General features: G+C 41.4%; 1 protein-coding gene across 13 annotated transcripts in view; it reads left to right on the top strand.

Annotated features, from left to right (window-relative positions):
- Positions 1–13,168, top strand: part of MYCBP2 (MYC binding protein 2) — a 256,943-nt gene that overhangs the window by 94,977 nt on the left and 148,798 nt on the right. For all 13 annotated transcript variants that reach the window (XM_044284706.1, XM_044284710.1, XM_044284705.1 and 10 more), the window contains 3 exons: positions 7,571–7,690; positions 10,622–10,703; positions 11,978–12,095. In XM_044284706.1, coding sequence (XP_044140641.1) covers positions 7,571–7,690; positions 10,622–10,703; positions 11,978–12,095 — 320 coding nt within the window. The remainder of the gene's footprint in view (positions 1–7,570; positions 7,691–10,621; positions 10,704–11,977; positions 12,096–13,168) is intronic.

The following is a 13,168-nucleotide window of genomic DNA, read 5'->3' as shown; positions in this document are numbered from 1 at the left end:
GAGGCCTAAGTTTAACGCCTGGAAAAAACATTAGTCCCAGCACAGGCATCATTAGACTGGCTATTAGCCCTGTTAATTAAAGGGGAGGGGGGAGTGTACGGAGCACCTAGGGGCATAGCAGTAGCGTCAAGACCTACACTGGCCTCTCTGCGCTCAAAGTACTTCATTTGCATAATATAAAAAGCAATAAATCACTGCAGAGAGCTGGCAGTTTCTCTTTACTAGCTGTATTAGGAACATTTTCTAGGGGAACCCAATGTTAAAGGGGTTGTCTCACTTAACAAAATAGCATTTATTATGTAGAGGAAGTTAATACAAGACACTTACTAATGTATTGTTATTATCCATATTGCCTCCTATCCTGGCTGGATTACTTTTTCCGTCACATTATACACTGCTCGTTTCCGTTGTTACGACCACACTGCAATCCAGCAGTAGTGTTGGTTTTTGCACACTATGCTATTTCTTATATTATGCAAACATGGCCACCGCTGATGGATTGCAGTGTGGTCGTAACCGCAGAAACGATCAGTGCATAATGTGATGGAAAAAGGAATCCAGCCCGCAAAGGAAGAGCTATGGATAATAATACATTAGAAAGTGCCTTGTATTCACTTTCTCTACATAATAAATGCTATTTGCTGGAGTGAGACAATCCCTTTTAAATTACTTTTGTACTGTATTTGAGACATGGAGCGCAGGTTTTGAAGACCCATGGCGATAGTGACTGAATATTATGCAAGTGTTCACCCCAATGAGTGGACATGCCTGGTTTCTTTATTTGGATACATTACAGGAGTAATCCACTCCTTCGATATCTGATTAGTGGTCAATCAGCTGTTCAAGAGTAGGTCCGGTGCTGGAACAACCCTGTAGTATGTAGTAGATGCAGTTGGCCACTGGTTCACTTCATTAGGAGCAGTGCTGGTCTGCAGGGTGGATCTCCTCACCTATTGATGATGTAGCCTAAAGTGGACAACACCTTTAGAGAGTTAGCAGTATTTCTCTCTACATATATTAACCAAATGGCTCATCTTAGTCGTTTTCTGTGTGAAATTTATTTTCTTCTTTTCTCTTCAGATTGTTTTCTATTCTCTTTAGGTAACAGGTTTTGTAATAGAAACATATTGAGTTATTGCTGCTAAACATTGCCTTAATAGACGAGTGTGTACATTTGTGTCCGATAATTATGTTAGAAATGAAAATGCTCCCGTGCATTTAGCGTGGCCGGGAGCATGGATTGTAGAGAAGGTTTTGTACTTCATACCTACTATTGTCATAGCAACAGCAGAGTCATTGTTCTTGAGCTTTCATTCCTCGCTGATGATGGAGAGAAGGAAATCATTACAGCCGCACCCATTCTCCATGCACCGGGGAATATGCCGTCAGTGCTCACCACCAGTATCCTCAGTATCATGTGCACACCAGAAATCAGCAGCAATTCAGAAATATTTTCGTTCAAAAAAAAAGAGAAAATTAATTTGACCTGTGCAGTTTACATAGTCAGGCGTTACTGGTTAGCGTGCAATGTTATACATAAGCATAGTCTCATGGTCTCCATCCAACATGTAAATCTGTGTCTTCACATAAATGCAATATACACAAAAGTCAGCTACAAAGTAACCCATATACAGGCAAGCACTTGAAAACCATCCATTAGTGTATGCTTGACTGTTAGGGCTCATGCACATGACCGTTTTTGTTTTGCGGTCCGCAGAACAAGGATGTCGACCATGTGCATAATGTATTTTGCAGTGGGTATTCCCTTCTACCTGAGGTGATCGCAGGTGAGGCCTGCTATAATCAGGCCAGCATAAAGCGCCTCCCAGTATGTCGGTCAGGGGAAGGTGTGTGTGATCCTAGAGTGACTGGTCTCAGCTGGGTTGGCCACGAGGCTAGGCGATAGCCTGAACTTTTTGGGATCCGGTGACTCCTGTGAAACGAGGATCACGAGGCCAGAGTCGGGAGGACTACTGGGCCACAATCCCCCTAAAAGGTATTGGTGTCACAGCCTGGAGGTGGCTGGACTGTATGGCTGTGGAAAGCCACGTTGTGTTCCACGTGTGAACAGGGCTCTCTAGGTGAGTCAGGGATATATTTTATGTCTTTAGTTAGAGCCTAGCCGGGCAAGGGTTTGTTATCACGTGTGACATCCACACAAAATAAGTTGAAGCTAAGTGTCTGAAATAAAGCAAGAGTTTAGACATTATATAACTGTGTCTGCGAAGATATCTGTGAGTGTGACCCCCTGAAAAGAGACGATCTCTTACAATACCATTTCACATTGTCAATGCTTGGGGTTTAGATCTCGGTAGTCCTATAAAGATAAATTAAGATTAAACGAAAGAAGAGCAGTTCTTTAAGTGCTAATCTTGTGCCCCATAAATAATAAAATATAAGGAAATACAGGGCCCCAGATAGAAATGCGCTACAAATCAATACGTTATATAGAAACAGCAGTGACAGGACTCGGTTAGTAATTGGCTGATGGGCATGTCTTTTTAAAAAGTGAGAAATCTATATACGGAATTGGACACGCTCTGGAGGACTCAATTTAAATGCAGGCATTCCAGAACCAGCAAATAGAGAACATCCAATAATAGGGTCCACACACAGACGTGAATCTCTGGGGATGACTCCCTTCCTCCGAGAATTGACACTGGTGCAGATTTACTAATCCTGTAGACGGCGTAAACTAAGGCTGTCTAGACATGCACCAGAGTTATCACAAAGGCTCAGGCTGGATGATGATCCTTTCCTATGTTGATTGACAAGACCAGGCGTTTGCATACTGCTGTGGTATGGCACCGTGATCTCGCGCATGCATACTACAGTTCCTCACAAGTTGCAGTACTTTGCACGCACCACATGCTCAAGATTTCAGAGGCAGGCAACAGGAGTGTTCAGATGCCTGGCCTTGTGTGTCAACATGGGAAAGGAAGGGCTTACTCTGCAGATGGACAGCACGTAGGTGCACTGAGGGCCTTAGCTTGTCTTTGGTCCACCAAACAGTCGCTTTTAACCTCTGAAAGGCCAGGCTTATTTTTAATTTTGCATTTTTTTTTTTCCTCCCGACGTTCCAATAGCCATAGCTTTTTTATTTTTCTGTTCGCATAGCCATGTGAGGACTTATTTTTTGCGGGACAAGTTGCATTGTTTAATGCCACCATTTAATTTGCCTCGGCTTGTATTGGAAAACGGGGAAAATAATTGAGGGATAACATTTTTAAACGACCCACAATTCCGCCAAGGTTTTTAGGGTTTTGACATTACGGCATTCAGTGTGTGCTAAAAAAGACATGACGCCCTTATTCTGCAACTCAATACGATTATCTCGATAACAAACTTATGGTTTTTATTTTGTTGAATTTTCTTTGCATCACCATATTCTGACTGCTAGAACGGTGTTAAAGATCATACAAACTGATCCGTTCTGAACGGAAGCAGTCGGTTGTATTATCTGAACGGATGCGTCTGTGCAGATCCATGACTGAACCACACAAAAAACGCGAGTGTGAAAGTAGCCTAAGGCTCAGTTTCGTCAGACGGACACCAAAAAGCTGCAAGCAGCGTTTGTGTCCGCCTCCAAAGCGTAATGGAGGTGGAACGGAGGCAAACTGATGCATTCTGAGCAGATCCTTTTCCATTCGGAGTGCATTAGGGCTAAACTGATCCGTTTTGAACCGCTTGTATAAGCCCTAAACGGATTTCTCAAACTGAAAGCCAAAACGCCAGTGTGAAATTAACCTAAAATATAACAATATTAATGGCGTACGGCAAATGGCTTAACAGGGAAAAAAATAAAAACTGCCAATTTGCCATTTTTTTTGTCACTTCAACTACCCAATAATTTAAAAAAATTATATAAAAAGTGATCAAAAAGTTGTACACACTTCAAATTGTTATCACTGAAAAGAACCGATTGTCCTGCAAAAAATGAGCCCTCGCACAGCCCCGTACACATCAGTACAAAAAAGTTATAGGGGTCAGAATATGGTTAGAAAATGTATTTATTTTTTCCCTCAAAGGTTTAAAAAAAAAATTTTTTCCAGTATTAAAACGCAAGAGAAATTATAAAAGTGTGGTATCGTTGTAACTGTACTGACCTGGAGAATGAAGGCAACGGGTCAATTTTACCGCATAGTGTACAGTGTAAAAAAAAAAGAACTTTCTAAAAAATCTGAATTGCTTTTTCCCCCCCCCAATTCCTCATTCAGAATTTTTTTTCCGCTTCCTACTACATTGTGTGCAACCGTAAATGGTGCCATTAGAAAGTACAACTTGTCCTGCAAATGAGCCCTTATAAGGCTATGTGAATGAAAAAATTAAAAAGTTAGAACTATGGGAAGGCGGGGAGTGAAAAACAAAAATGCTAAACTGGAAAATCCCAGGCTCCTTAAGGGGTTAATGGGACAATTTTTGTTGGGATGTACGACTTTTTATCGCTGTTTATAAATTTTTGTTTGGTCAAGGTGACAAAAAAATGGCGAATCACGTTGAAATCTTGTTTTTCTGTTATGGCGTTCACTGCCCAGGAAATTTTTTAATATTTTGAAAAGACATTTGAACGCGGAATACTTTACCATGGCAGGCCTGTACTCTTCAGAAGCATCCAGGCTGGCATGGTAACTGATTAGAGCCAGCGATTTCACGGCAGCGCTCCGTTTGGAAGGCAAAGGGAGCCGCATCTCTCTGCCTGACTCCACAGATCGCCATTCCCTGTCATTGCAGCTGGGTGCCTGCTGTATAATACAGCCAGCACCCGCCAGCTTACAGCAGCCACCCGCTCCATACAATTGCAGGCACATAATGTGGTACATGTACATCATATTAGGTATTAAGGGGTTGAGAGCAGCATAGTATGGGGATACTTGGTTGTGCCATAACAAACGGGACAAAAAATATTGTGCCATTAGACAGCTGTCAAACAATGCAGTGCTTATTTCTGGAATGTTTTACAAGTATACATCAATAAAATAGTAATGTTTAATTCAACATTTTCCTATTTTAACAGTAGTATAAGCTTACTTCAATATAATTCTTATTCATACTTCAATATAATTATTACTTTTGTCCCTTTTCCCTTCTTTCATTTTACTTTTTCACACTCCTCTCCTTTTGTAGGTGCTGCTCTCATCTGTAAGCTGGAAATTGTCTTCTTGTGGAAGGCTGTATTTTTATAGAGCTAGCTGTTGTAAACACAATTCAATTAATTTTTAGTTTGTCTTTTTATATATTTGTATTAATTTTTTGCAGGGCTGAAAATTGGTTTTAAAATGTGCCCGGTTTTCAATAAGTGAGGCAGATTTGCTTATCCTGCCTTGTATCCAGCATCAACTTAGACCAGGCAGTTTAAAGATCCATCAAATGTCAGAAATTCTTACAAACCACCCTGTTTAGCCTTCTGGTGAATTTAGTAAATCTGCCGTCCTCTTTTTTTTTTTTTTTTTTTTATTGCACCAGTGTGAAATAAAAAACAAATTAAAAACAAAAAAAAAGCTTTTTAACACTTGCAAGACTGCTGCTGTACATGTACGCTGGATGTCTGGGGCTTAAAAACCCAGCTAATGCTGCATTTCTGTTTTAAACAGCAGCAGACACCCAGCACTAATGTCTGAGAATGGCAATAATGCAGATCTCAGACATTTAACCCCTCATATGCACTTTCGGGCCTCAAATGGTTCCCCCATGCAAAAAATGGGGAAGCCATTCATTGGTGGTGGTATGCTGGAGCCTTCTGTAGGCTGCGATGCCTACCACAGGTATATTCCTATGGAGGCCTGCAGGTAACAATGCTCCCTAGCACTATATTTAATCTCGCATATGCTGCATTCTTTTGGAGAATGCAAAAAAGAGGCCTTTTTGGAGATCCGGTGACGTCATGGGAGGGCTTTAGCGCCACCCTAGCCTGTAAAACCATCAGTGCTGGCGACATCACCAGCAACATTGCTAGGCGGAAGCCTTCGCTTAGCGGTGTTAAAACATAAACAACAAAGTCCTTGCCTTGCGCGATACAGCACAGGGCGAGGTAGAGCATGCTTCGATGCTTATATCAGAGGGGCTAACTGGATGAAAATTGGGATATGTCCGGGTTCAGCACTGAACCCAGATAACCCCTTTAAATGGTGCCCTTACAAAGTACTACTTGTTCCATAAAATACAAGCCCTCATACAGCTAAGGGAACTAGAAAATAAAAAAGTTACAGCCCTGAGAAGGCAAGGAGTAAACCAGTTGTTTATGATGCCCTATCTCAGGACCGTATAAATTGGTGATAAAGACCGTGATAAAAACTCCGGTTCACTAACTTGGACTGACCAAGGCGTTTTCCTAAAATGACTTAACTCCAATGCTCAGCTCTCGTTAGAGTAAATAGAAGTGACCCCATGTTTTCATCGTGGTCTGTTATCGCCAGTCTGGATTACACATGTCCGAGCAGGCATATTTGTTGTAGAAATGTCTGTGACTAAAAGCCAATTCCACACCTTCCTGTTCCATCCACAATTAGAAGAATGGGGGGGTTGTAGAAAATTCTGAAAATAAATCTGCCATGTGTGGAGATAACGCTAATAACAGTTCATCTGAAAACATCTTCTAAACCCTTTCGGTTGCAGAAAATAGAGGGCCACACATGACTCAAGACCAAAATAAGTCTCTTTTTAGTCTCTATCCATAGAGCATAGGAGTCCAAAATAGAGCGATATGTTGAAAGAGTAACTAGGCCTTCGGCTACTTTTCACACTTGCGTTGTTAATTCCGGTACTGAGATCCAGCAGAAGAGCTCAATACCGGAATTAAACGGATCCGTTATGATTTCGCACATCAGGATGCATCCGCGTTAGGATGCTGTTGTGTCAAATCAAAACGGGGGGGGAAAAACAGATCCGTCACGAAAGACATTGAAAGTCAATGGGTGACAGATTTTTTTTAGCTCCTAAGAAAACGGGTCAGACACCATTGCATTGTTTTCAGTGCTGGATCTGTCTTTTCCCGTTTTTATGACCAGACACAAAACCGCAGCTTGGTCCAGTCGCAAAATGGAATGCTGCTGGAAGGAAGACAGCCTGATGCATCCTGAACGGATCTCTTTCCATTCAAAATGCATGAGGACTAAACGGAAGTGTTTTTTTTCGGTATTGAGATCCGCTGCTGGATCTCAATACCGGAAAACAACAAAGCAAATGTGAAAGTAGCATTAGACAAGTTTATTAAAAAATGTTCAAATACTCTGAATTTTTTTCATTTACATGCTTTGGAGCAGTAGAAATGGTTGGTTTGCATTTTCTCTAAATATTTAGTCTATTTCCCAATATGAATTGCCATTATATTGCGTCAGAAGATGGTTACTTTGTGTACATTTATTGCGTTTAATTTACTTTGAGTGTCCTCTATGCACAGGACTGAGAGTTTACAGATGGTGCTTATTAACCTGTTTGGACCCATCTCATTTCCACCTAAATGTGCAACTTTCTATCCAGGGTTATTTGGAACATTAGTACTGTGTGGGAGACCTCTTTAAAGTTCTGCATCTTCTGCAGGTTTTCTTATGGTGGTTATCTGTATTTGTTGCAGATGAAGGCAGAGAACCAGGGGAGAAAGATGCCAGCAAAATCACTACTTATCCTCCTGGAACAGTTCGCTTTGATAGTGAGCTTCGGGCTGTTCAAGTCAGCTGTGGGTTCCATCATTCAGGTATTGGCTCCATTCTTGTCATTTTGATGCTGGTAAAAAATGTACAAATCTGACATTGTGTAGAGGTTTGTCTGGTATACCCAGAATTTTAAGAGTAACTTGATTTTAACTTTGTCCCATAGATCAGTTGTACAAGCAAACATTAGAAAGTTGTAACATATCCTAGTACAGAAAATGTGCCCTTTTTGCTTACGTAGTTCACTGCTAAAATGAGTCTTAAAAGGGCTCTTCCATATTGGGTTTATCAATATGAGATTGGTGGGGGTCAGACTCCCGGCATCCCCACGATTAACTGTTTGAAGAAACTGTGACCTCTTCATGGCTCACCAAGCACAGCCCCATCCATTTGATAACCGTTGTTTGGCTTTGCAGCTCAGACCCATTCACCTGCACCTAGGTCATGTAACAGATTTTACGGTGATGTCGCTGGCCTGGGAAGAGGCTTAAGTGCTCATGGAACGCCGCAGCCATTTCAAACAGCCGCTTATCTAATATTAATGACCTATCCTGGGGATACGCCATCAGTATCCAAATCTTGGAGAATCCATTTAAGTGAAGATTGGTTAGCAGCAGTCTTACATAGAAGTCTACAGAGTCGTAGGAAGGAGGGAAGCTGTAGAGAGGCAGACACATACAGATGCTGCTGCAGCAGCATTTAGTAAGTTTTCTATCTCCTCCCAGTGTTGGATTCACATCTAAACTGCTCAGTACTGCGTGTATGTCTTCCATGTTGCAGTTACTTCAGTGGGTGTGCTGCATGGAGATGGGGGAGAAGTATTTCATTTTCTCTGTGTGCTTATATGGGAGACATCATAGTAACTGGTGCCCCACTACTAGCTCAGGTGTGAACTGGCGGTATTAGAGATCCTGTATTTCTCGCTGTTATCCAAGCTCTAACGCTGGGTTCAGACCTGAGCGTTCGCGATGGAGCGCTCTGTATGCGTGATTGTACTGACGTTTGCAATCGCGCATACAGAGACAAGCGCTGTAAAACGCCCAGGTGAGAACCATGCCGATAGGGAAGCATTGGTTTCTCCTTGTTGAGCGTTTTACAGCGCGTAGGAACGCGCTGTAAAACGCTCAGGTGTGAACCCAGCCTAAATCGGGCATAGCCAGCCTGTGGCTCTCCAGCTGTTGTAAAACTACAACTCCCACCTTGCCCTGCTGTAGGCTGATAGCTGTAGACTATCCGGGCATGATGGGAGTTGTAGTTTTACAACAGCTGGAGAGCCTCAGGTTGGCCATCCCTCCTCTAAATCATAGAATAGTCAGTTGTATTATTTGTCATGTACAAACATGACTGCTTACTCTGAAAAGTCACATGAAATCCTATGTACTCTTTAAATATCTTGTCAGCGCATTGAACGTTTTTTCTTTTTTAAAGGGATGTATTTGTTATGTTAAAATATTAAGGAAATGTAGGCCTAAAAAGGATCCACCCACCTAAAACACTTTTCCATAGACTAACGTAGTGAGGGGCTAATTACTTGGACACCTGAGGTAAGGAGAGTTGTATAAAGAAATGTGTATGGCCTCCACCTCCTAGGTCTCTTCACTTGATTATAGGGGACATTGACATCCATGCTTGCAACTCCACCATTCTGTCCAGATTTGCAGGAAAGAACTCCGCAGCCAAACTCATTTGCAGCAAGATGGATGACATTTTAGTGGGTCTCATACACACACTACTAAAAACAATTTGAGGCAATGTTCCTAATTGATTTCCAAATTGTATCTAGAACTTTCTCTGAGCATAATTCGTTAACTGCTCAAATCTCCTCCCTGGCCTGTAGTTTGCTACAAGGAATCAGTAGGTAAACATTAGCTTAGATTCCAGGCTGTTTGGAACTAGGTTTGGTTGTAGTAAAATGCACATAAAAAAAAATAATAATAAAATTGCCTTGGAATCGTAAAAAAATAAATAGTGCACTAGAAATTGCTGTTACACGCTTATGGCGCCTCCTGGTGTTCTTTTAAATCCTTTTAATAACTTCCACTTAATGTATCTGATGCTGGTGGACACATGCGCACTACAATGGCAGCCAAGTGATTCCTACGGTTCTGCAGGCCAATGGTGGACATATTGGGTGGGTTTTCAAAGGGACATAACTCTAATAACCATCTAGACGTGGGACCAACTTTTCAAAATACGATTCCAGTTGAAAAATTATGTTGCGTAATCTAAGAGAAATTCAGTATGTAATTATGGTGCAACCAGAATAGTACCTTTCAAAGAAATGTAGCAGAGATCATGAATATGGTAAATTACACAATAGGTACAGTTGCCATAGGCGTGTCCATTTTTTGAAATCTCCAAAAGTATATTAGAAATGTACAGAAACTTTTATTATGTAATGACTAAAGGGGTTGGTCACTTTTTGTTGACCAATGTGTTTGTAAGCTGTTTCCTCCTCCTTTCAAATACAGTACACCTGCCATATGCACTTGTTCTGTTGGGAGTTTAGAGCAGATGTACCATGTTGCACAGGAGACATCGCATGGAGGTGATTGCCTGGTCACAAGACCCTCCATCAGTGGCCACCTGATGGACAGGACCTCTGTGTAGACAGCACAAAAGACTTGGCAAACAAGGAGCATACCTTATGAAATATAGAAAGCGGTGCAGTATTTCAACAAAGGCTATATTAGTAAGTGCCATATAATCCTCTTCTGTACACATTGGTCACTAATAGCCAGAAAGTGTCCAACCCCTTTAATCATTAATCATTATTTACACACATTTTTACATTTACATAATTTCAGCAGTTTTAATATCCGTTTTATAAACTACTTGACAGCTGTTATTTCAGTACTTTGTGGCTTTTGACAGGTAAGTTCTTGGTTTTATATGCAGATTTTAGAGTGACCCCAATAGTAGTATATATGTGATTTAATTTCCTTTCTTTGCTCCTTTTTTTTTTCTTCTTCTAGTGGTACTAATGGAAAATGGTGATGTTTATACTTTTGGCTACGGTCAACATGGGCAGCTGGGACATGGTGATGTCAGTTGTAGGTAAGTGCAACACATTTTTGAGCAACGTATCTGACGTTTTTTTTTAAATGGTATAGTTTTAGCTGCAGATTATAACTTTTTCTGGAAACTGAGAGATGTCTGACTAGGTCAAAGGGGTAATCCTGGAACTTGATATTGATCACATAACTGTAGCACTCATCGGAGCTCTGGTGAGCATAGTGGCCTCAATAAGCTGATCAGCTAGGGATCCTGAAGATAACTCGACAGCATCAAATTCCTGGATAAACCCTTTAAGAGAATCTGTGGGAGGGGGGTGACCAATGGGACCCCCCCACTGATTACTAGAATAGGGAACCCCACCCTAGTCCTTTCCCAGCCACAAGCCTAGGAGGAATTTGAATGGAGCGGTGGTCGGGCATGCACGCTGCAGCTTTGTTCAAAGTGATAACTACTTTTAACTAGAATACCCCTTTAATATACTGAAGAATAGTCCTCTTCTAATCGGCTTGGTATAACTCAATACATGGTGTAAAGTTTTCAATTTCAGCGCTGACCTTTTGATTATTTTATACTCTGGCAGTTAGCATGCAGGAGGTAACTGATGACGGCAATAAAAAAACATTCAAATAATTATGACCACTATTGGGAACTTTTACCCCCTTGATAAGTGGTGGATGGGAATAACGTTGAAACTAGTGTGAACAGAACATTGAACATCCTTTTGATGGGTTACATAGTAGTTTTGTTTAAAGGGTTTTATTTTTTTATTTTTTTATTTTTTTTCTCCTTTTGGTCTTACGAGAACTTTTCCATAAAATGTTTTACAACTGCAATGCAATGTTTTGTCTGGCTAAATGTCCGGATCCATAATGGAAACCTGACTGAGGGGCCTCCATTGGGCACCACTGGTATATTGCAAATGCAAGGTCCGGCTATTCTGTTTTTCTGTTCCTGCTTTTGGCCGCATATGTGAACTTAGTCTTATTCTTCATAAATAAGTGCGATGGAGAAACACTGTTGTTTTTGCATTGTGATCCCATACAGCAGGAAAGTTGAAAATGTGCCGTGTGTAAGGTTTAGGGTTTCTCCAAGTGTAAGTGGAGATGGGTCATAAATTGTGCTCTGGAAGATGAATGATACACAAATCACTTGTAATGTATGAAACGGATCTCTCCTTCAGCTTGTTCCTGATAAGTATATAATATTCACTAGATAGGATAAGGAGTGTTAATGCCTTTTAATGTAATATACTCTTCTGTAAAAATATATTTGCAGTGATATTGCAGTCTCTGAAATAGCCGTTGCTCTTTTAGGGGATGTCCAACATTGGTACAAGCGCTGCCAGGACCCAGCACGCAAGTCACGGCGGGGAGCAATCACACTGCAGTTCTATTAATGGACGGGCAGGTTTTCACTTTTGGGAGTTTCTCTGTAAGTGCCTGAAACAAAAACCTACGTTCTCTATTGCACTGATGTTATAATGTGTGTCATGGTACAAGTATGAGGACATTTTTGATGACAAAATGGAATCCTTATCTCTGTATGAAGCACATCTGACAGTTGTAAGATATATTTGCTTTAATTCCTTTTGATCCTGATGGACTGGCAAACACCCCCCCCCCCCCCCCCCCCCCAAAAAAAATAAAAATAAAGTAGCAAATCCCACTCTCACCAGCTTCCATAATATGAGAATGTAGACCTGTAAATTTGTTACATATTTTTGTGCTCCATTTAACCTGCATGGGCATAGCCTAAATACTTCCTTAGGGTACTTTCACACTAGCGGTTTTCTTTTCCAGCATAGAGTTCCGTCACAGGGGCTCTATACCAGAAAAGAACTGATCAGTTTTATCCCCATGCATTCTGAATGAAGAGTAATCCGTTCAGGATGCATCAGGATGTCTTCAGCTCAGTCTTTGACTGATCAGGACAAAGATTAAACCGCAGCATGCTACGGTTTTATCTCCGGCCAAAAAAACTGAAGACTTGCCTGAATGTCGGATCCGGCATTTTTTTTCCATAGGAATGTATTAGTGCCGGATCTGTCCTTCTGGTCTGTGCATGAAAAAAATTAAATGCTGGATCCGTTTTTCCGGATGACACCGGAAAAACGGACCCGGCATTTCAATGTATTTTTCTGACTGATCAGGATCCTGATCAGCCTTACAAATGCCATCAGTTGGCATACATTTTGCCGTATATATTTTTTAGTTTTCACACTGTGTAAATGATGTTTTAACAAGTACCTGCAGCTTGGCACCCAAAACAGGAGATTTATAGTTGCCTGCTCCACACCGGTCTGCCCTGCCTCCTATTAAAAATGATGTTTTAATATATGCAATTGGGCCTCTAGGACCAACGGGGGCGTTGCCATTACACCTAGAGGCTCTGCTCTCTCTGCATCTGCACTTTGACAGGGCCAGGTGTGATGACGCTTTCACTGCCTGACCCTGTCAAAGTGGAGAAGGGCGCAGCAGTTGCAGGGAAAGGGGAGCCTATAGGTG

This window comes from Bufo gargarizans, chromosome 3 (genome assembly GCF_014858855.1).
Source record: "Bufo gargarizans isolate SCDJY-AF-19 chromosome 3, ASM1485885v1, whole genome shotgun sequence".
NCBI classification, from domain to species: Eukaryota; Metazoa; Chordata; class Amphibia; order Anura; family Bufonidae; genus Bufo; species Bufo gargarizans.
Note: the sequence above shows the minus strand (reverse complement) of the source record. Positions and strands in the feature narration are given on the sequence as shown.